This window comes from Rattus norvegicus, chromosome 1 (genome assembly GCF_036323735.1).
Source record: "Rattus norvegicus strain BN/NHsdMcwi chromosome 1, GRCr8, whole genome shotgun sequence".
NCBI classification, from domain to species: domain Eukaryota; kingdom Metazoa; phylum Chordata; class Mammalia; order Rodentia; family Muridae; genus Rattus; species Rattus norvegicus.
Genome location: NC_086019.1, coordinates 262594787 through 262618343, shown reverse-complemented (window position 1 = coordinate 262618343; position 23557 = coordinate 262594787). Strand labels below are relative to the sequence as shown.

The window sequence follows — 23557 nt, the reverse complement described above, 5'->3', positions numbered from 1 at the left end:
TATACTAAACCACAACCATGTATGACTTCTTAGGTTTCATGCAAATATAATTTCAGAAATCAATTATTTGTTTAATAAACCATCTTAAAGACACTTGAATTCATGTAGTTAAAAATCCAAAACTCTATACTTACCATAAAAAAAGTTGCTTTTTCCAGATCCATTTCTGCCCACTATAAAATTTCAAAAACTATAGATTAGTTCATATAAAAACCAGACAATTTAAATTTATTAAACCTATTTTAAAATTTTAAATGCAACTATCTAACATACTATCTTAATATTCAAATAAAAAATAGTGAGCAGAAAAACTAGCAGAGCTGTAATCACCCACTGAGTTTAATCTTTGTACACACCCTGTTAGTTTCACACTGTGCAGTCCAGGCGAGCTGCTCACTTGCAATCCTGCTGCCTCAGCTTCCCAAGTGCACACATCACTAACTGCACCTGGCTTCAGAGAGTTCCTTTCTTTGTCTGTGTCTGTTGTGTTTGCATACACCATGCATGCCTGTGGGTGGAGGGCGTCTTCCTCTCTTGTTCACCTTCATTTTCTTTTCTTTCTTTTCTTTTCTTTTCTTAGGAGCTGGGGACCGAACCCACGGCCTTCTACCCGCTACCACTGAGCTAAATCCCCAACCCCCTCACCTTCATTTTCAAAAGGACCTCTCACTGAATCTGGAGCTCCCTGTCTCAGCTAGACTGGCTGGCCATCAACCCAGGACAATCCATTCCAGCCTTGATGCTAAGCTGCAGACATGCCCCACTTCTACATGGGTGCTAAAATCCAAACTCAAGTAGCATGCTTGCAGAGCAAGCACTGTACCCACTGAGCCACCCCACTCCCTAGACTCTTTTGCTCTTTCCTAATATGTCAGGTAGAACTAACTAACTATGCTACGTGACATTGGTAACTCATTAAAATGCATGAAAAAGTATATTTAAATTATGTGACTTTAGCAATTTAGATTCACATAGTTACCTTTCTAAAATGCTTAAGCATCTGAATTCCCAAGCATTCCCTTGCTAAACGACTTATGATCAACCTTATCCACTGATGCGCCTAGTGGAATCACAAAAGTAGAGACAATTATAAGGCACTTCTTTTGTGTGGTTTCTTGTTTTTTGGAGACAGGACCTCACATTATATAGCCCTGGCTGGCCTGGAACTTGCTATATAGACCAGGCTGGCTTCAAACTAACAGATCTTCCTGCTTCTGCCCTCCAGTTCTATGAATAAAGGTGTGCACCACCATGCTATAAGGCATGTTTTTGAACTTTATTTTTAGGGTGTTTGCTGGTTTTGTTTTGTTTTGGAGACAGGGTTTCTCCATTCTATAGCCCTGGCTGTAATGGGCCCTTGCTCTGTAGACCAGCCTGACCTTGAGCTCACAGAGATCCCCTGCTTCTGCTTCCCAGGTGCGGGGGTGCGCCTAGCAGAGATTTTATTTTTAATTTATGCGGGGGGGGGCTCTGTAGGGGTGCGCGCACATGCATTATTCACACAGAAGTTTTGAGTGAAGCGTGCTAGGAACTCAACCCTCGTCCTCTGCAAAAGCGATCAATATTTACACTCATAACTCCAGTCACCTCTCCAGTTCCGAATCAATATAAGCTCATAACTCCAGTCACCTCTCCAGTTCCGAAAGGCTTCTTCACAACCTGAATCTGAATATTAACAAATCTACACCGGCTTTCACCGGCCAAATCCTGGGAAATATGAGTACCAAAATTGCTAGCCTGATATTAGTAGAAGAAACAACTTACTAGTTTACAACAATAGTAAGATAACCATGGAGGGCTCTTGTTTAGAGGGGGACACCATTGTCAAGAGATAAAAGGCAAAAAATGCTAGAAATAGAAAAATTATTATTTTGTAACTATCAAACTAAAGGTAAAACTCATCCATGAATGTTAAGTATAAAGGCAATTTTAAGAAAATACAGTTGCATGGGGCTGGAGAGATGGCTCAGTGGTTAAAAGCACTGGCTCCTCCTTCAGAGGTCCTGGATTCAGTTCTCAGCACCCACACCTGTCTACAACTACAGTTCTAGGAAAGCTAATGTCCTCTTCTGCTCCAATCACTGCTCCAATGCATGGTACAGACATAAATGCAGGCAAAACACCCACATGCATAGAACAGAATGAAATGGAATAGAATAGCTGCATGGTCCAAAAGCATCTATCTTCCTGTAATAATTATTCACAAGGGGAAAACAGTACACACAACACTAGCCATGGCCCGGACAGTGAATGAACAGTAAGTGACAGCACCAATAATAAGGGGAATGGACCTCCTGTCCCTGAAAATACTGTGGACACTGTAGCACTTTCAGAAACATCAATGCTATAAAAGACAAAAAATTACCAAGCACAGTGGTACAGACCTGTATGTAATCTAAACACTCTGACAGCTAAGATAGCATTTCTAATTAATAGCCTGTGTAACAGACAGACACAGCAAGGCACTGCCTCAAAGCTAAATGAATACTAAGTAAATAAGTTAAATAAGAATACCATCCTTGGGAGGATAAATCTCCTAGAAGTCAAATGCTATTAAATGAGATCCTAGGACCAGATAGAGCCTTCAAGCTGTTGGTCAGGAGTTTCCAAGCACCCACAAACATGGGTTATCGCCAATGTACTTGACTGACTACTAGAACGGCACTGAGATCCTATGGCTGAGATAACACATACTTTGGTTGTGAGACACTGAGACCGAGTTGTATCTGAGCTGCAAGTTTGCTGCCTACTGAATAACTTTCACAGGGCTGGAAAGTACAGCAGCTGCCGGAGGAGAAAAGTTATCATTGTCCCAACCCAGCTGTGGACCCCATAAACTACTGTAACGACTGCCTGGTAAGATATGCCCAGTGGTGTAGCGGTGGCCTGACTACTGTGGGGGTAACCTGATCTTTCTGGTTGGATGTGAGGCTCCCTCCAGAGGTGGAAACTTAGGTCTGGTAATAAACCTAGACAAAGTTTAGGTCCCAGGAAGAACCTTCTACTGTTTTACTAAATGGATATGGCAGTATTTATTTTTAAGATTTTGTTTTTATGTGTATGGGTGCTTTGACCACAAGTATATCTGTTTACCTCATGCATGCCTGGTGTCTACACAGTCCAGAAAAGGGCATCAAATCCCCTAGAATTGGGGTTGCGGACAATGGTTAACTGTCACATAGGTATTAGGAATCCAATAGTCATCTGAAAGAGCAGCCAGTTCTCTTAATTGGTGAGTGATTTTTGCAGCCCCTAAATGGGCATGATATAAAGCTACTTCTAAACATGCTTATGCCCTCTGATGATCGCACCAGGGCAGTGCTGGAGAGCTAGCCAGCTCAAATACCTCCCAGGCCCATATCCATGGCTATGAGTTGGTCCACCCCAGTATCTACCCTCATCAATGATTTGTTGGAGTCATTTAATCAAAGAGGCCAGTCCTACAGATCCCAAACTACAGGATCTCCATGACTCAGGGCAACAAGATATCAGAGGAGTCCCAGTGAGATCCCAGTATTGACTGATAATATGTAGCACAAGCCAGAGGCCTCAAACCAGACCAATGACTCGTTGCAATGAACATGTGCAAGCAAAGAAATGTGGACTAGGGCATACTGTGAAGTACCCTAACTTCCACAATGAGGGCTTTTGGGGGATAGAGGACTGTAAGTGTAGAAAGCAAGTTGGAGGAGACAGGGAGATAAGTGGGATTAGGGTACAGGATGTGAACTCCACAAAGAATCAGTAAGGTTTTTTAGAAAGCTTTAATCGGGGTTGAAGAGATGGCTCAGGGGTTAAAAGCACTCACTAGCTGCTCTCCCAGAGGACTTGAGTTCCACTCCCAGCAACCACATGTTGACTCATAACTATCTATAATGAGATCTGGTGCCCTCTTCTGACCTGCAGGTATAGATGCAGATAAATACTGCATACATGATAATTAATTAAAAAGATTGTAAATATACCTAAATCTAGTTAAGCTTCCATTTCAGAGAGTGAATAATATTTTAGTGTGTATATCTCGTCTTATCCAGTATTTCCTTGTCTTACTTGGAATTTCTCTGGTTAAATGATGTCAAACAAGGGGAAATGCTAAACATACCACTGTGAAGAAATGTACACAAAATTCCAGATATCTACAAGAGTCACGTGCATGCTCCTTTCTAGTGCTTAGCAGTTTAATGAAATGAAAATGCTTATGAAGTTTAAATTAAAAAATTATTTGTGCCCATAGCTTAGTGCTGCTCTCAGACTTCATCAGAGCAGCTCAGATTTGCAGCAGTTAACGCAATGACTTAGAACTGCCAAACTGCAGACTATGAAGTGCTTGCCCCTGAATGAAAGTCTTTTGTTGTTGTTGTTGAGACGGGGTTTCTGTGTGGCTCTGACTGTCCTGGAACTCACTCTAAACCAAGCTGGTCTAGAGCCGGTCTAGAACTCAGTCAGAGCTCCATCCAGCCCCCTCTGCCTCCTGAGTGCTGGAATTAAAGGCATGTGACCACCACTGCCACTGGAAGTACCTTACAGACATGGAGGTCACCACAGCCATGAACTCACTGCAGCTATGACTACTTGCACAAGATTGGACCCTGTACCGTCTCATCACTGTGGCTAAGAAGCTCACGAGGCCCCATCACTCCCTGAGGGTAACTACCGTATGCTGAGGAAAGAGCGCCGATGTTTCAGTGGTGCAGAGCAGGTAAGTTGACAGGCTCTAACAACTAAGTAGCACTAAATTCATGTTCCTGCAAACAACCATAATTAAACTTAGTGGAGCAGAAGAGAGAAATGGGAGGGGCTTCAGTGTGTGGTGGGAGTGAGGGTGAGGGAGATGTAAAGACTCATACGTGTATAAATTGTCAGATAAATTTTTAAAAGGGAAAAAAATGGGAGTTGTTGAATGTTCCAGGTTAAAGGAGTTTAAAGAAACATGGCAATTAAATCTAATAGTTAATAAAACTGGATCTTTTAATGGAGGAATTCTGCAAGTACATCTGGTTCATTCAAAGTAACTAAAATAACTAAACTTTATACAATGACTACAAAAACATCCTGTCTTACAAATTGCACATTCAAGTCAGAGGCAAAAGATGCATGTACCTTACTGTGGCAGGGTGGGGAGTAAACAGTATAATTAAAAAAATTACAATGATGAAAAACACACATTTGTTCTCATTGGGAAAATTTCCAATAAAGTCAAAATTCTAAATAAAAGCTGAAAAGATCAAGTGAGTTTAAGTACTTTAAATGACAACTGGAGCTAGAGAGATGTCAATGGTTAAGAGCATAGTCCTCTTCCAGAGGAACAGGTTTGGTTCCTAACACCCACATCAGGGGGCTCATAAGCACCAGTAACTGCAGCTCCAGAGAAAGTTAATGCCTTTGCCTCCACTGATACCTGTGCTTACACACATACTTAAAAATAAAGTCACAATCCATCAATAACTTTAAAAAATTAAATCTCTAAAAAATTATTTCTATCCACACTAAAACACTAGAAATGTTAAAGGACCGTAGATATTTAATAAAGGAAACCCATTCAAGACCTATTCTGAGCTGAGCATAGCAGTACATGCTCATAATTCTAGCACTAAGAAGGCAGAGAAAGGAGTACAGCAAGTTTCAGACCAGCCCAGTCTCCAGCACTGCAGGGTCTTGAGTTTGATGGCAGACTAGGTTACACAAGGCTATATGGAAAACAGAATTACTCTAGCCTAAATCTAACAAAACCAAGCATTTACTCCTATAGAAAATATTTACTAACATAAGGTGAACCCACTGTTTACTTAATAAAGCTGAAGTAAGTCTATGCTCTTAGTGGAACCCTGAGGTAGTCAAGGTTTCTACAGGACCCCAATTCACATGACAGTGTCTGGTTATTTCAGCCTATTCTGAGACACACTCAAGTGGATATCTAAGGGAAGCCACAACATCACAGGTCCTTCAGAGCTCTGTATCCAGAGCAAAACACTCCAAAAGCACCAGGAGTGAGACTGACTGGCAGGCACACGTGGACAAACCCTCTGCAGGCTCTTCTCATCTGACCTTTCCAGGCATGACAGGTCCAGAAACCTGTTTGAAGTTCTCAAACATGACAGCAAGCCAAATAAATGTGATGTCTTTAAAAATCTGAGGTGAGGGGTTGGGATTTAGCTCAGTGGTAGAGCGCTTGCCTAGGAAGCACAAGGCCCTGGGTTCGGTCCCCAGCTCCAAAAAAAAAAGAACCAAAAAAAAAAAAAAAAAAAAAAAAAAATCTGAGGTGAGGGGCTGGAGAGATGGCTTAACTGTTAAGAGCTTGCATTATTGTAGAGGATCTGGTTCTTAGCATCCACATGGTGGGTCACGAGCATGTCCTAGCTCCAGTTCCAGAGGATTTAGGACCTTTGCAGACATAGAGCACGAACACAGTAGACCCATACACATGCCAACAAAACAATCAAATACTATGTAGTTAGTGGCAAGGATTAGGAGGTGTGTATGGCCTTGTTGGAAGAGGTGTCACTGGGAATGGCTCTGAGGTTTCAAAAGCCTGCGCCACTCCCAGTTAGCTCAGCCTCCTGACTCTGGGACAAGGTGAGGACTTAACTATCACTGTGCCACACCTGCAGCCATGTTTCTGACCCTGATTGCCATGTCCTGGAATCCTCTGAAACAGTACATTCCAAATAAACTCTTCCTAGGAGTAGCCTTGGTCAGTGTTATTACAGCGACCGAAAAGTAACTAAGACATGAATAAAGGTTGATATCAGCTTTTCCCCTTTCTCTTGCCCTTAGACTGAAACTTTCATTAAATCTTTTAGCAGCTATGCCTGCTTATTCTGTCTGCCAAAAAACCAGGGTTAACACATTTATGCCTGCCTGCCCCGCCCGTGTGTGTGTGTGTGTGTGTGTGTGTGTGTGTGTGTGTGTGTGTATGAGAGAGAGAGAGAGAGAGAGAGAGAGAGAGAGAGAGAGAGAGAGAGAGAGCGCACGCTAGCTCCCCTGAAGCTGGACTATAATAGGTGGCTGTGAGCCTCCTGATGTGTTAGGACCACAACTCAGGTCCTTGGAATAGCAGCAAATGCTTTTAATAACTGAGCCACCACTCCAGCCCAGGGTTTCCCCAGTGATGATTTTGGAGCTGAACGGTGCATTCCTGTAATCCTAGCACACGGAAGGCTGAGGCAGGAGATCAAGAATTTAAGGCCCAGCATGGGCTATAGTAAAGCTATGCCTTGAAATGAATAAATGAATGAATGAAATTTTAATAGAGGAAGAACAATCATTTCTAGATAGAATTTCATTTCTTTCAGACTTCATGATTCTTATCCTAACTTATTTCTTATTAAAAACCTGGCAGAAGGCCCCTAAAAAGTATACACAAATCATCCACAATACACACAGGGGATGGATTCTAGAAGAGAGCTCCTCTCTAGCCATGAATACCAAAATCTGAGGAGACACAAACCCTTCAATGAGATGGTGTAACATGTACACACTTACATGTTCCCTCTGGACCATTTATAATATCCAGTGAGTGCTATGGTTAAATAAGATAAAAGTCTGATCCTTTTGCTGTCGCTCTACCAGGAAATGCTGTATTCCTAACGGTCATGCTATACCACTTAAGGGAACAATGACTCACAAGGGTATCTTCCCTAGCTCTAAGACATCTTCAGTGTACCTTGCTGGGATCGGAAGACTGGGAGAAGGGCACACAGGGCAGACAGTATTTGGGCTGTCACAGACCAAACATCAAAACAAGAGATAGATGCTTTCAATCTTTTGTTTATTTGAGGACACAAATCATTAAACAAGTTGGGATTTTCTTCTAGGTTTACTTATTTCATCTTATGCGTACGAGTATTTTACCTGCATGTATGTATTTGTACACATCATGTATGTGTGACTGGTGCCCAGGTCAGAAGGCATCGGATCCTCAAACTTGACCTATGTATGGTTATGAACCACCATTAGGGTGCTGGGAACCAAGCTCCAAGTGCTCTTATCTGCTGAGCCATCCCTCCAGCCCCTTACTATACATTTTAAAAGACAATTTCACTACATAACTAACTACTTTCTACTTTTCTCATATTAATAACTGTAGGGAGCCGTATTGGATTTGGGCCTGGCTGCTTTGTGACTCTGGGCTGTATGGCCACAGATACTCACCCCAAGATGACTGCCATAAAGTCTTGAGATTGTTGGACAAAAGCCTCTCCCATGAATTTACGGCACAGGAAGATAACAATCACAGAATGCTTTAGCCCGAGCAAATACCAGATGTCTCCTGAGCAAACACGAGGTGTCTCCACCCAAGACCTCTTCACCTCCTGCTATCAGAGTACCCTTGTCCCTCCTTCCTTTGTGTTTCACAAAGGTCACTCCCCCTACCTGAAAGCCTTAAAAGCTGTAACGCTCACCCCAATAAACGAGACCTTGACAACAGAACCTTGCTTGGTCTCCTTCTTTTCTCCCCCGCTTTGACCCTCAGGTAAGGCCTCTTCGGGACCCTGAATAACTAGACCCGCTGGACGGGTCAAATAACAACTTTCCATTTATCTCACAATGAAGGATCTCTTTAATAGTACCAGGAAAATTAGCACCAAGAAAGGCACTTTACCTTAGTTAAAACATATTAAAGAATTCTTACTTTCTTCTCAAAAGAAACTATGTTGCAAGCAAAGGGACAGAAACCTTCCTGACCACAGCTAAAACAAAAGTGTTTAACAGACCTTACTGACATGATTCTAGATAACAATCATCACTGCACAGATCACTAGGAAACCAGACACCTGAAATATTAAAGTATTTTCAGCTTAGAAGTAAAAGAAATGCCGTATAATCTAGTCACTATTTCTTTTTCTCCACTAATAGCATTTTCAGACTACAAACATCAGGAAGCACCTACAATGAAATGCAAGAAAACCGGGGTACAGTGGAGTCTTCTGTGGTGCTAACCAATCAGCACTCTTCTGTAGCTAGAGCACAAGGAGAATGCATGTTCTCTCTGCTCCCACAGAGGACTGTAGCCCATGTACCAAAGGCAAAAAAAGCCTAGCCTTACTTACTTAATGTCTAGGCCCTGCCATATGACTAGATTCACCTTCAATTCTGAACTCTCATTCTACGTAGCTGGAGGGGCTAAGTGAGCACTCCTGGCTTCCTTCATCTTAGTCCCGGGTCTCTAACGGCCTTCTGTGACACTGGCATCCTTTTCCCCACAACTGAACCTGCAAGCAGATCTCCCCTATCCTGCAACTGAATTAGATGACAATGCTAGGTGTGGTCATGAGGGTGGGAGCCCTGAGAAAGACATCAGCTGTCAATTGGACAGAAATGAGGCCTCATCAGAAGTCAATCATGCTGGTACCAGAAACCGCAATCCTCCACAACTGCATACGCACTAGAGAGCCTGCTTCTGGCTGGCCTATCAAACTGCAGCTAGGACACTAATGGCAGAACTGTGAATGCCAGACTCTGTTTTCTCATGTCTAGCACTAATTTCATCCATCCTTTAAAATTCGGCAGAATATGGTTTTGTCAGCTGTAACAGCAAAAAACACATTTTTAAACAAAACCCTTAACTAAGTACTGTTAGTGACAACAATCATATACTCTTTTTTTTTCCCTCTCCCACCCAATCATATACTCTTTAATCTCAAATTTTCATATACCTTCTCTTTACCCTTTCCATGGTCTTCTGAGATAGGTACAGGGGTCTGTTAATGTCTATCATAAAAACTCAAACTGGCAAGGGAAAAAGACCACAATTGGCAAATAAGCTATCTTTCAAAGAAAGTAACAGTGAGCGCTTGAACAAGAAAACAGGCAAAAAGCATTTAAAAATACCCTCTCGTAAAAGGTTCTGAAATAAAACACGTAATCGACAGCCTCCACACACGTGCTTAACAAGCCATTTCTACTACCTCACTTACACCACGAGGCCCCAAAATGATTTACCTCCGACTGAATTACCTAAACATTTTATAAATAAGCAATTTGTCTGTGCAGATAAGAGAAGCAGGAAATATCATAGAGGGATATTACTTAACATTCAAAGACAACTCCTGTCTCCTCTGGTCTATCACATCAATCTGCATCAACTCTAAATGCGACGTATTAAACCAAGAACACTTACCAATAACATTATGTTTTGAACTGAAGGGATCTACAATTGTTTGATCTCGGTAACTTCGGAAGCCCTGGATAATCACCTAATAAAGAAGAGACACCCTTGAGATCACAGAAAGCACCTCTATGGCAGCATTCTCTATATTTCTTGCGTCTTGTTCAATGCAAGACAGAAACATTCCAGGCAGCAAAGAACATTTCGCTTGGGAGCAGGCAAGTTAAAAATTTGCTAAAACCTTTCCAACAGTCTGCAACCAGTGTTGCTCTGGGAGAAGCTCTCAGAGTGTACAGAATAAGCTTCAACACTGCACTACTAAAGGTATATAATAGCAAGCAGGCGAGCTAGTCGCAGCCTGCCTTACTCCAAGCCCAGTGAGGGCATCTTTCAGTCAGACCACTTGCCAGGTCAAATGAGTCGACTGAAAAAAATAAACTAAAATTAAAATTAATGAGATAAAATATAAGGAGGTTGGGGTGGAATGCTCAGAGCCTGACACGTCCAATAGAAACCGTCGCCAAGCGTATATACAGGGGCTCATCCCGGAGGTGGCCTCTTGCGCGGGAAGACCATTTTGACAGAAGTAAACAACCGAGTGTGCAGGCGCGACTTGTTCTGCAGCGAGGGGTCCGCCCTTCTGGGGCAAAGCCTGAGGCAAGGGAGAGATAGCCTTCAGCCCAGCCCGTGCCTCGAGGCCACCTCTCTGGGCTGCGGCCCGAGCGTCTAGGCCGCCGTTCCGGACAGCGGCCCGTGCACGCCCATCCCTGCAGAGCGACGCGGCCTGCCGCAGCCCCCCAGGAGAGCGCAGCAGCCCGCGGCGCCCGAGAAGGCCCGGCCTCCGCCTGCAGCCCGCCTGCGCCGGGCCCCGGGCTCCGCTCCACACACCGAGCCCCGAGGGGAAGCTCCCGCTGCAGCCCCGCGCTGGGCCGGCCCGGGCCCCGCTCCTCCCCGTCCAGGCCACCCCGCCTCTCATGGCCCGTGAGTGCGAAGGACACCAGCCCCTACCTGCTTGATGTACATGGCTCCGCGCCCCTCCGCAGGAGGAAAGCTTCACCTCAGAACCGCAACAGCGCGGCGGCAGGGTCAGGAGAGACGCAGACCGGCCCCTCTCACTGGGTTCCGATCGCTCCCGCTCGCTCCCCCTGTGGTCAAATAAAATGGCGGCGGCCGCGGAGGCGGAGCCCGCGCGCCGAAGGAACCACTCTGGAATTGATGTAGATCGCAAGGGGAGTCAGCACTCCAGCCCCGCTCTGTGGCGTCGAAAAGACCACACTCCCGCGGCCCTCTAAGCGGGATTTAACCTCACAATTTATTTTATACTGCCTTGTTGACTGAGAATCAGTTGGGAGCTGGACTCGGAGGAGCCTTGCTCGACAGGCTGGCCTGTACCACCTCCGTACGCCGGGACTATGGTCGCGCCCATGGGGGGCGGGGCCTGCTCGGCGCCAAAGCCTAGAGTGAGACGAGGGGAGCCAATTGCGGAGCGCGCCGGCAGTCACGTGGCCGCCGGTCTGCTTTAAAAGGATGGCCTGTCGGACTTGAACGTAGGTCTGTCTCATTGTGACTGCTTAGGGTTCGCAGCTCCGAACCTCCGCTGCTCCGTTATTCTCTTTATTAGCTTAGAGCGCCTCCTGCTGGTTCTGATACCCCACCCCAGCTCTGAGAGGACTGGAGGATGCTAGAACATTTGAAGGCTTTGTGTTTGATTTAGGGAGGTTGTCTTTATTTCCCCCCCCCCCCCAGGCCAGCTTTCAATCCATGTCGGCCTTGAATTCACCCTGTAGCTAAGGATGACTTAGAACTCCTTACCATCATGTTTCCCTTTGTTAGTGCACGCACCCACCACACCCGGCTTAAAAGTGTTCATGAATATACTGTGAGCCTTTACTGTGTGCCATCTCCAAGTCTAGAAAGGCCTGTACCATTGCCACAAAGAAATTTCTTGAAAAATAGTAGGTACTGCGAGCAGTCCTTAAATGTATAGGATCTTTTAGCCCTGGCTTTTCCTGAAATTTGCTTTGTAGACCAGGCTGGCCTCAAACTCAGGGATCTACCTGCCTCTGGCTCCCCAGTGCTAGAATTAAAGGCCGGCACCACCACACCCAGCTAAGAGTATACTATCAGTGTAGAAGTAGAGTTCTGGGAAACTCTAAAATTGCCTGCTGGGAAAACAAAAACAAAAACAAAAACTAGTCTCGGTCGCCATTCCTGCTGCCTGGACTTAACATGTCTAGGAGGAAGGGTCAAACTTTCCTTATGCCCTCCTAGAAGTCCTTTATCTGAAACTTTGGCCAAATTCCACCCAAAGTTTGAGGGAGAAAAATTATATATATATATATATATATATATATATATATATATATATATATATATATATATATATATATGAAAAAGTTTCAATTGAAAATTTCCTTTTGTGATGCTTTGGAAAAAGGAAATTTTCCTTTTCTGTCAATTTGTGATGCTTTGGGTATATTGTGACCAACGTTCTAAGCCTTCATTCAGTTTCTAGGGATGAGGGCTGGGGTTGTGGCTCAGCTGGCAAATCCCTAGTCTGTGATGCAGGAGGTCTTAGACTTCTTCCCCAGCACTGTGTAAACTAGCCTAGTGTCACACAGCCGTAATCCCAGAACCCTGGGAAGGTGGAGGCATGATTGAAAGTTCAAATTCATCTTCTACTTAACGAGTTTGAATGAGACCCTATCTATCTTTGAATAATAATGAAGCCACCTGAACTTTTGTGATGGTTTCCACTACAGTAAGATTTCCACTTTCTTTCTTAGGCCTTTACACATCTTATAAACTTTATTCAGTTAGCTTGTATAATCATATGAACTTTAAAAAGGTTTAAAAAAAAAAAACAAAAGGGGTTGGGGATTTGGCTCAGTGGTAGAGCGCTCGCCTAGGAAGCGCAAGGCCCTGGGTTCGGTCCCCAGCTCCGAAAAAAAGAAATTAAAAAAAAAACAAAAACAAACAAAAAAAAAAAAAACTACAGTATCAAATAGTGATTTTAGACTATTGCCTTGTTTAGATTTATTCTCTCTCTTTCCTGAGGGTAAAATCCAGGAAATGAAGGATTTAATTTTGTTACTGTTGTTCTCTTCAGCAATTACTTTGCACAAAGTAACCAAAAGCTATGAAGGGAAAATGCCCAGAAACCAAGCTCTTACCACACACAGTGCCTGTCTCCTGATTACCAGCTTTTAACAGACATCACAGAATACAAAGTAGCAAGTAATATAGAATGAAAGTGAAATGGGCCCAACAAAGAAAGACCACTAAGCAAGAAAAAGGAACACGGGGGTGTTTGTTCTACAGACAGAAATGAGTTTCTTTTTAAAAATGCTAAGAGTGTAAGGCTCGAAGTGAGTCTTAACTTCCAGGAGACCCCCTAAGCCAGACACAAGAACAGAATTCTACGCAAATGCAAAAGGTTTATTTTTCTGGCCAATCAAAGTCGACCCTCAATCAGCCCATCGTGGCGAGTGACTAGAAGGCCACCCCAAATAGCTCTAACAAGTAGATATTATACTTTTTAGGGGTACAGGTTACATCAGAAGGTTACAGTTTAAACTTATTGGCTAAGTATATTGACCTTTGAATCTATTGGCTAGCAAGCATAGGCCAGGCATTCGAACTCTATCTGGGACCAGAGGGTGAGGTGACTATTTTGCAGGGATTTTCAAAAATGTCCTTGCTCCTCCCAAGAACTGTGGGTGGAGAATGGAATTTGGCCTACCCTTGACTTAAGATGGGAAGTCCTAGCCTTGACCGGAGGCAGGAAGCTGGTAATTGGCCTAATCTTGACCTGAACCAGTGGCCGTAAGGCTTGTGAAAACCCCTAGGGTCCTTCACAGAAATCCACACCCTACTTACTTTGTACCAGCCCAAGCCTCTCAAGAGCCCTACACTTCAGGGTCCTTCAAGAGAAGGAAGCTGGCTACACCTGGGCTCCAAGGTATATGACTGCATTTGACACCAAAGGAGATTGTTGTAGGGATCTTTGATGCAAAAGGTTTAAGATAATTATACATGACCACTCATAGCACTTCTATCACAGTCGCTGAAAATTAGGGGTACAGGTAGTTTATATAGAAGGCGCTCTGAGATGCAGAGTAATGGGGTCCCAGAGAATGAGACAGAAGAGAGAAAAGCCAGGAACTTCAACCAAGGAGGCTGTATGGGTCCATCCTGGGTAACTCAGTGGAGGTTAGGACAATATATTGGTATGCTGGCACAAGGCAACTTGTCCTTGTCAGAACCTTGACTTTCCCAGCTTTGGAACTTACACTGTACTAGGCTGTGTAGCCTCCCAGGGCCTTGGAGAAAAAGATAAGCAGAGAATTGAGTTGTATTGAGGGTGGGGTCTGCCAAAATGAGCTGCTGTCTGCAGCCTGCTGTGCTAAGGACCTGGGTTTGTATGGGATGTTTTGTTTATTTCTTTCTGTTTTACATAAGCTGCCAAGCTATCCTGGAACTTGCTGTGTGGCCTGAAACAACTTGATCCTCTTGCCTCTAGGGCTTGTGCTTGTGTATTCTCTCTCTCTCTCTCTCTCTCTCTCTCTCTCTCTCTCTCTCTCACACACACACACACACACACACACACACACACTCACACATACACACACACACAATTTAAAAGACATTTATTATAGTGCCTCCTTATTTGACAGCCACAATATGCCATGAGGCAGATGGGAACATATTTAAGCTTCTACATTTCTGTTATGTTTTGATTTTTTTTAATGGTTTGGATATATTTTATCTTTTTTTTTTTTTGAGCCAAAGTTTTATTTATTCATTTCTTGCATTTGAAGTACTCCTCGATGACATCCTTGGCCTGAGATTCTTTGCCATAGTCCTTAACTACAACGCAACTGCAACCAACCACTTTCTGTGGCTTCCCCTCTCGATCGATTTTACAGAGGCCTACCCATTCCCCTAGTTTCTTGTTGTCATCAACCTTTATCAGGTTGATCTGGTGCTCGGCACAGAGCGCCTCCACCAGCTTGACATACATGGGCTCATCACAGTTGGATGCAAGCACGCAGAGATGGGCTTGGCACTTGTCTAAGGCTTTGGCAGCTTCGCGTATGCCACGTGCTAGGCCATCGTGGATGAGGGCGGTCTTCAGCACCTCTTGTAGAGCAGTGTTGACGTCCATTACACCTCCAGCAGCTATGCCTTCCTCGGCCATGGCGGTGGATTACGGGTGACGCCGAATCTTGAACGCACCCGAGCTTCCGCCTCCGCGGAACTTGGCGGCGGCAGGGGAAAAAGCGATATATTTTTTCTTAATTCTTATTTTTATTCACTTTACATCCCACTCATCCCATTCATTGCCTCCCTCCTAGTCACTCCCTCCCACAATTCTGCTGCTGCCCCTATCCCGGTCCCACCCTCCTCTTGTCCTTTGAATGATATCCCCTGGTTATTTCCCCACCTCCACCCAGGTCCCACCCACCTCTTCTCCTCTGAGTAATACACCCCCACCCTGAGTCCCCCCTCCCCCCCAGCACATCAAGTCTCTGGAAGGCTAAGCTCATCCTCTTCCACTGAGGCCAGATAAGAAGATATCCCATAAACAGCCAACAGCTTTTTAGACAGCCCCCATTCCAGTTGATGGGGACACACAGGAAAACCATATGTGGGGGTGGGGGGGAGCTCCACATTGTATCTCTTTTTTTTTTTTTTTTTTCTTTTCTTTTTTCCGGAGCTGGGGACCGAACCCAGGGCCTTGCGCTTGCTAGGCAAGCGCTCTACCACTGAGCTAAATCCCCAACCCCCACATTGTATCTCTTTAACCTTCAAATTTTTGAATGTTTGTGCACCTTCATTTTGTCTTATCTAATTTCTTGAAATTAAGCAGTAGCCTGCACATTCCCAAGTAGCTTTTCCTCTTTGACTTTGAAATGTGACAATTGTGGCCTTGCAAGAAAGAAAGACATACTAGAAACTTGTACCCTGCTGACCTAGCCTTTTTCTCACTCTGAGACTGCTGTGCCTTTACCTCTGACCTGTGCATTCTCTTGAAAAAAAGGTAGAGAGACAGCATTGCACCCAGAACAGACCTTGACATGAACATTAGCTGTAGAGACACAGTAGGCTAAAGAACTGGAAATACAGTCTCTACCGTCTGCAGATCATGCCTGGGGTCACAGCTGTCACTGTACTAAGGGGAAATCGGGACTCAGTGGGAGTACTGGTCATGGTATGCCATCCATGGTGGATTTATAATCACTGTCATGGCTTCCCAGAGAGGAAAACTAATGATTCTGGTATCTGGAGAGGAGGACTATGTCTTACTGCCCTTAATCTTAAATTACTACCATAATGCCATCCTATATAAGCAGACAGCCAGGACAAAGTCCACGGTGTGACTCCATTACCAGGGCAGGACCACTGTGGTGCTTAAATTGTCAACATGACACAATCTGAATCATCTGGGCAGAGAGCCTCAACGAGTGACTATGTACATCAGGTTAGCCCTATTGGAATGCCCACGGAGGACTGTTTTACTCACTGTGGTTGATGTGGAAATACCCATTCAATAAATGTAGGTGTCAGCTTCTCAAAGTGGCCACTTAAAGGGCATGCAAGCAGGAATGCCTTGCTTTTTTGGCCAACTTTGCTTCATGGTCATTGGTGAGTTCATCTTTCCTGCTGCTGCTGCTGCTGCTCTTGATGACGATGGTGGTGAGGTGACGGTGATGATGATGGTGGTGGTGATGATGATGGCTGTGATGATGATGATGATGGTGGTGGTGGTGGTGATGATGATGGCTGTGATGATGATGATGATGATGATGATGATGATGATGATGATGATGATACTTCCCTAATATGAGAATCCATGTCTCTTTGGGCTTTCACTGTGGACCTCTCTAAGAGAATCTTCAAACCCTTCCTTTAGCACCAACTGGGACTGCTAAGACACTGAGCCTCACGACTGGATCAACTGCCGGAGTCTTAGACTCTCTAGTGTGGGACAGCCACTGTTGAACTACTCTGACCATGTGTGTAAGCTGAGCTGAAGTCCTTGCTCATTGCATAATCATTCTGACTGTTCTGTCCCGATCCTATACAGGGCCTTGACTGGTACAGCCACACATACAACCCGGCAGCCAAAACCGTGCCTCCACGTACAGCCAGATGGCATGCTCTGCATAGTTCTGGCATGCTATTGCCATAGTAGTGCGATGTGAAGACCTTATGAATCATATTTTATAACTGGGGTGTTTTCCCACTGCTCCCCAGTTCCCAAATATCTCAGACGCTTAATATTGATAAATGCATAGGCCATAAGCCTGGTTCATTTGCTAATTCTTACCTTAATATCACATGTGTTCTACCCTGAGGTCAGCCATTGACTGTTTTTCCTCTCCTCCACTTTTTATGTCCATCTCAGTTGAAAACTATCTTCTGTCAGACTGTCTCCCAACCGGAAGTTCTGCCTTAGCTTATTGGCTGTTGGATTTTTTTTTCTTTTTTTTGGAGCTGGGGACCGAACCCAGGGCCTTGCGCTAGCTAGGCAAGTGCTCTACCGCTGAGCTAAAACCCCAACCCCCGGATTTTTTTTTTTTTTTTTGACAGTTGATTCTTCCACACAGTACAGAGGAGATCATCCTGTATCTCCCTCTTTTAGTCCAACAAAAGGCTCTTTTTCTAACATCAATAATATATATATATATATAGTGTGTGTGTGAATATATACATATATATATATATATATATAATGAGAACAGTTATGAAAACCATCAGGTGAGAATCACATTTACAATGTCTAATCCACGTGCCTTTGGCAACCTTGGAGAAAGTACTCTAATATCTATCCCACCTTAGTGAGTTGAAAGTTCTGTACCTAAATCATTTTCTTAAATCCTAAACAACGTAAGCTTAATTGTAAGACTATAACTATCTAGTCTTTGACACCATCGAAAAACCCCAGAAGGATAAATATTACCTGAGTAAACAGGAAGTGCAGAGCAAGTAGCTTCCAAAACTGTCGCATGACAGAGGTTGCTTGCTGGTTATCTGGACAGACACCAAGGCACTTCTGCAACATTAGAGCATCATCTTCATCCTTCCGGCCCAAAATAGCTGATAGATGTTTTATGAAGCGGGAATCAGGAAGGACTGCCTATCGCGTCTTGGCAAAGCTTGGCAATTGACTTCCTTCACGTCCTGCGTGTCCACAGCCTGCTCAGCATGCTGTCAGCAGCTGAGGCAAGGGCAGTTTCTTCCCAGGGGCAGCTTGCCACATCTGAAGCAAACTCCTCATGGAGGGTCTTCAGTGCTCACTCTGTCTTCTTTGAAGTAGTGTGGGGGAGCTGGCAGGAGCAGACAGTCTCACTGTAGATCGGGGAGGTTTTTGACACCATCCGTCCACAGTATATCTGAATGGGCAAGTGTTGCTGGCTTCTAGCCACTTACTATCTGATTAACCTTGAAAACATTTACAGGAGACTAAATAAAACCTGTTTCTGTGATTCGCTGAACTAGAGTGTAATGTTACTATAAGTTATTGATTAACTACTAATTTCTTATCCTGAAAAGTTTGTAATAGCAGCTTTTAAAAAGGACTGGAATCTCGAGTTGCATTTTTCAATGAACTGTATAGGTACAATACCTTATACAAGCGTTGAAATATATATATGTGTGTGTATATGCATATGCATGTATATACATATTTATGAATTATTAGTGCCCTTTAGTCTAAATGTAGGTTTAATAATCTACCCCCCTTTTTTTTTTTTTTTGGTTCTTTTTTTCGGAGCTGGGGACCGAACCCAGGGCCTTGCACTTCTTAGGCAAGCGCTCTACCACTGAGCTAAATCCCCAACCCCAATAATCTACCCTTTTATCCTATTGTTCTTTTGTCCCTTTTTTTCTTTTCATTCCCTCCTCCTCCCCCTTTTCCTCCTGACATTAGATAAGAGAGAAAGAAGGATAGAAGAAAGAAAAAGAAAGAGAAAAAGAGATCCCTGAATCCAACCTCTCTTACTTTGTTTCCTCCCTGAACAAGACCATTAACAACATGTGATTGACCCTCCTTTTTTTTTTTTTAAGATTTATTTATTTCATGTATGTGAGTACACTGTTGCTGTCCTCAGGCACACCAGAAGAGGGCATCAGATCTCATTACAGATGGTCGTGAGCCACCATGTGGTTGCTGGGAATTGAACTCGGGACCTCAGGAAGAGCAGTCAGTGCTCTTAACCTCTGAGCCATCTCTCCAGCCCATGATTGACCCTCCTTAAACAAACATCCATCACCCATCAAACGACCCAAAGCCATCCACACCATCTATGGGAATGGGGTGCCATATTGGCCAGCCTTTAGAAAGCTAGCTGTAACATTTATTGTCCAGTCTCTGCGTGATATGAAAGGGTAGGTGCAGGGCTTAACTGAAGTCCTGGCTGGGCAATCTGAGAGAATGGAACACTTGGGGTCAGCCATTTCGAAGCTGTCCTGGACGCGAGTTTTGAAGAAACAGCTAGGGAAGTATTCTGAGGCTTGTGTCTGAGCTTGGGTTTCTTCTGCATATTGCCTGTGGTGCTCCTTCTGCAGCTTAGTTAGCGCCTGGTGTTGGTAGCTGGCTTCATCCCCTCAGCTGGGTCTACAGGCTACCCCACTGGTTCTGCTTTCTGCTGGACCTGGCCAAGTCTCTTCAACCTGCCTTGCTCCTGTGTGGCTTGAGGCAGTCACCCACAGGCATCCTCCAGTTGTCTTGGGCCCAGCGACCCTTCCACACTAGCCTTGGCCAGCGCGTTGGCACTGGGCCGGGGGGCGCAGTGGGAGCTGTGCCTAGTATTACATAGGAGACAGTTCTACACTCTGGTAGGTCAAATATTTGACCCTATGGGGACCACCCGTAACACGCCACACCAGCCCTCCACTAAACTCTTCTCCCTTTCTCCTCTCCTCTTCTATCTTTTTTTTTCAAAGTCTCTCTCTATAGTCCTAGCTGTCCTGGAACATGATATGTAAACTAGGCTGGCCTTGAGCTCAGAGATCCTGCCTCTGCCTCCTGAGTGCTGGAATTAAAACCTTGTACCCGATACCTGACTTTCTATTAAACATTTTGGTTTCTTGACTATTTTAAATTTAATTTTTTTTTAATTTTTAAATTTTTTAAAGATTTAAGTTTTATTTATTTAATGTATGAGTGCCCTGCTGTAGGTACATCTGGCTGCCTGAAGAGGGCACCAGATCCCCCTACAGATAGTTGTGAGCCACCATGTGGTTGCTGGGATTTGAACTCATGACCTCTGGACTGGTTAAGAGCAGTTAATGCTCTTAACTGCTGAGCCATCTTTCCAGCCCTTAAATTTAATTTTTATTTTATGTGTATTAGTACTTTGCTTAAATGTATATCTGTGTACCATTTACATGTCTGGTGACTTGTGAAGTCAGAGAAGGCTGTTGGACTCCCTGGAACTGCAACTATGTGGGTGTAAGAAATTGAATCTGGTCCTTTGCAAGAACAGGCACTCTAAACCGCTGAACCAACTGTTCAGGCCTCCACTATAGGGGGTTGGTCTGGGGCTGCTGTGTACTCAGATGCTAGATACTGGCCCCTAAATCTGGTTGTTTCTGAGGAGGAGATCTTCACATACACCAAAGACGCTATGTAAATCTTGCTCCCCAAGTTATCGCTGATTGGTTGATAAAGATACCTATGGCCTGGGCTGGGCAGAAGGAAGGGGACACAGCAAGGGTTCCTGTGCTTGGGGTCTGAAGTAGGGACCATGAAGAGAAAGGAAGTCACCAGGAGGTCAGTGAATGGTGAGCGCATGGCCATGAGGCCCGGCATGATAGAGTAGGATCAGCCTAGCAGAACATGGCAGTGATATCTCTGTCTTTATCTGGGAACATTATGTCTGAAGTGGGGTAGGAACCCCTAATAGACATTCAAAGACAACTGGGAAGTGTAGCAACCGCCAGAAAGATAATTACCACAACACTCCGCTAACCTCTTATTCGAACAAATCCAAAACCTTTCTCACACAGTACACCTTGGAGTCCAATCTTCCTGGACTGGATAGTTTAAGCCACCGTAAGAGTTGTTTACCCATTAAAGCCTCTGACTGTTGGGTATACACCATGCTCAGGAAAATCAGGGAAACACTGTTTTACTTGTGATTTTTTTTCATTTTGTTATGACAGCAGAACACCAGAAAGTGCAATTCTCTGTATTAATTAAAAACACTCAACAGATGCCCACCAAAGCAGAGAATATTTTTCCCAGGGTTTTGTTTTGTTTCGTGTATATTTTGTTCTTTTGGGGTGTTTGTTTGTTCGTTTGAAACAGTTTCTCTGTGTAGCCCTGGTTGGCCTAAAACTCACTCTGTAGATCAGTCTGTCCTGGAATTTGGAGATCCACCTGCCTCTGCCTCCCAAGTGCTACCAGCTATGTTTGTTCTTGGGTGGAAAGTACTTATTTTTGGTTCTTATTTTGCATGTTTTTGTGTTTTGAATGTAATTTATGCAGTAATTCATTTTGACTTTATAAATGAATTGCTTTGCACCCCCCCAACAAACTCCACCAAACAAAACACCTGGTTTCTCCTAGTTAATTTGAAAAACACCGTTCAGTTCACCTTGTTTGTTTTGTTTTAATGCTGGGTTTTCTGTTGTTTTTGGTTTTGGTTGTCTGTTTTTTTTTTAAGACAAGGCTCACTATGTACAATCTCGGAAATTCACCTGCTTCTGCGTTTGTGCTAGAACTAAAGGTGTGCACCTGGCTGTTTTCTGAAACAGGCTCTCCCTAGGTAGCCCAGGCTAGCCTAGAACTTACTCTGTAGCTCCAGGCAATCATCTTGCCTCCACATCATAAATTCTAAGGATTACAGAATCACAACTTTTAACTAAAATTTCAGACTCAATGACATCAGTAAGAAAACAACACAAAAGACACAAGAGGACATTTGTCACCCACCACCTGCTAGACAGAAAAAAAAAGGCTTAGGTCGTTCTTCACATCATTTTCATCATCCCCACTAGAGGGCGGTGTTACACAACGGTGGGCACGTCGAAGCTAAGACATGGCGTGAGGAGCACAGAAATCTGCCTCCGCCAGAGTCCTTATGCCTCCATGCGCACATCCCATGTATCTTTCGCCACAAAATAAGTGGATAAAAGTACATACATCCATGCATGCATACAGGCAGACATGCATACATACCTGAATACATATATGCATGCATTCATGCATACAGACATATGCATACATGCATACAGACCTGAATACATATATGCATGCATTCATGCATACATACATTCATGCACTCTTGCATACATACATGAATACATACATATGTACATACAAAGTGATAAAGACTTTAAACCCAGTGACTGTGTACCTGTGGCTAAAATCCAAGATGGTGGTAGAAAATATAATGAACGAAAGGTGAAAGGCACAGCTCTGTACAGTGAGGGAGTCCTGGATATTGACTGTCCCAAATGGAAATGTGAACACTGAAAATAGTCAATATGGTCAATTTTGTGTTGTATCTACTTCATGACTTGAGAGAGAGAGTGTGGATGAGTGACACGCTTGGTGTCCCATTCCAGAAGCCCGAAGTGGGCGGGAACTCATCCACGGGCAGCTGTAACTCACAAGCAGGGAGACACGAGACCGCAGGGCATAGGTCAGCATTTCAAAGGTGATCTGAGCTTTTACTTTCTATCAGTATCGGTATCTGTATATCTATATATTTGCATGAGTTTGTGTGACACACACTTTTATTACATTTTATTATTATGTGTGTAGATAACGTATGTACCATGGCACTCATGTGGAGGTGAAAGGACAGGCGGCTCTGACAGAGATCAGAGGGATCGGTCTCTTTCCATCATGGAGTTTCGGGATTGAATTCAGGTAGTCATGTTTGGCAGCAAGAATACCCTTATCAGCTGAGCCGTCTCCCCTTCTCCCTTTCATTGTGGGTCACCACTACTAATCCCTTAATCACAGTACTCAGGCGACAAGACAGGCAAATCTATGAGAGTTCAAGGCTAGCCTCATCTCAAAAAATTATAATCTTTCTCTGTCTCTATGTCTCTGTCTGTCTGTCTGTCTCTCTGACTCTCTTTCTCTGTCTCTCTGTCTCTGACTCTGTCTCTCTGTCTGCTGTCTCTCTCTCTCTCTCTCTCTGTCTCTCAGCCTACATGTGAGGTCACCTTCAGGAATTAGCCCGGCCCTGTCCCTCCGCCAGACAGGTCCCACCTTGTCAGATTGGTGGCAGTATATTTACTCACTGAGCAGTCTCACTGGCCACTCCAAGCCTTAGGCTGTGGAAAATGTGGCGGCCTCCTTTCCATAACTTTTCATTTTTGCATAGGCGCACTGAACATTTTCTGAGCTCCCCACTCTGTTCAGGCACTTTGTAAGTCACTGTGGCCGGGCAGTGACATAGACAGACGCTTTCAAAATACCTCTTT

The 23557-nt window shown here is 44.2% G+C and overlaps 2 protein-coding genes across 3 annotated transcripts in view; both read right to left on the bottom strand.

The window, feature by feature from the left end:
- Smc3 (structural maintenance of chromosomes 3) overlaps window positions 1–11613 on the bottom strand; it is a 43102-nt gene extending 31489 nt beyond the window's left edge. The window contains exons 1-3 of one of the 2 annotated variants that reach the window (XM_039109434.2): window positions 11117–11613; window positions 10121–10196; window positions 135–173 (exon numbers count right to left, since the gene is read on the bottom strand). In XM_039109434.2, coding sequence (XP_038965362.1) covers window positions 135–173; window positions 10121–10196; window positions 11117–11131 — 130 coding nt within the window. In that variant the 5' untranslated portion in view covers window positions 11132–11613. The remainder of the gene's footprint in view (window positions 1–134; window positions 174–10120; window positions 10197–11116) is intronic. The other variant, NM_031583.2, reaches the window with a different exon arrangement.
- Window positions 11614–14870: 3257 nt separating this feature from the next.
- Window positions 14871–15392, bottom strand: Rps12l2 (ribosomal protein S12-like 2). Its single transcript, NM_001402069.1, has one exon. The coding sequence runs from the start codon at window positions 15306–15308 to the stop codon at window positions 14910–14912; it is 399 nt and encodes a 132-aa protein (NP_001388998.1). The 5' UTR covers window positions 15309–15392; the 3' UTR covers window positions 14871–14909.
- Window positions 15393–23557: the final 8165 nt, after the last annotated feature.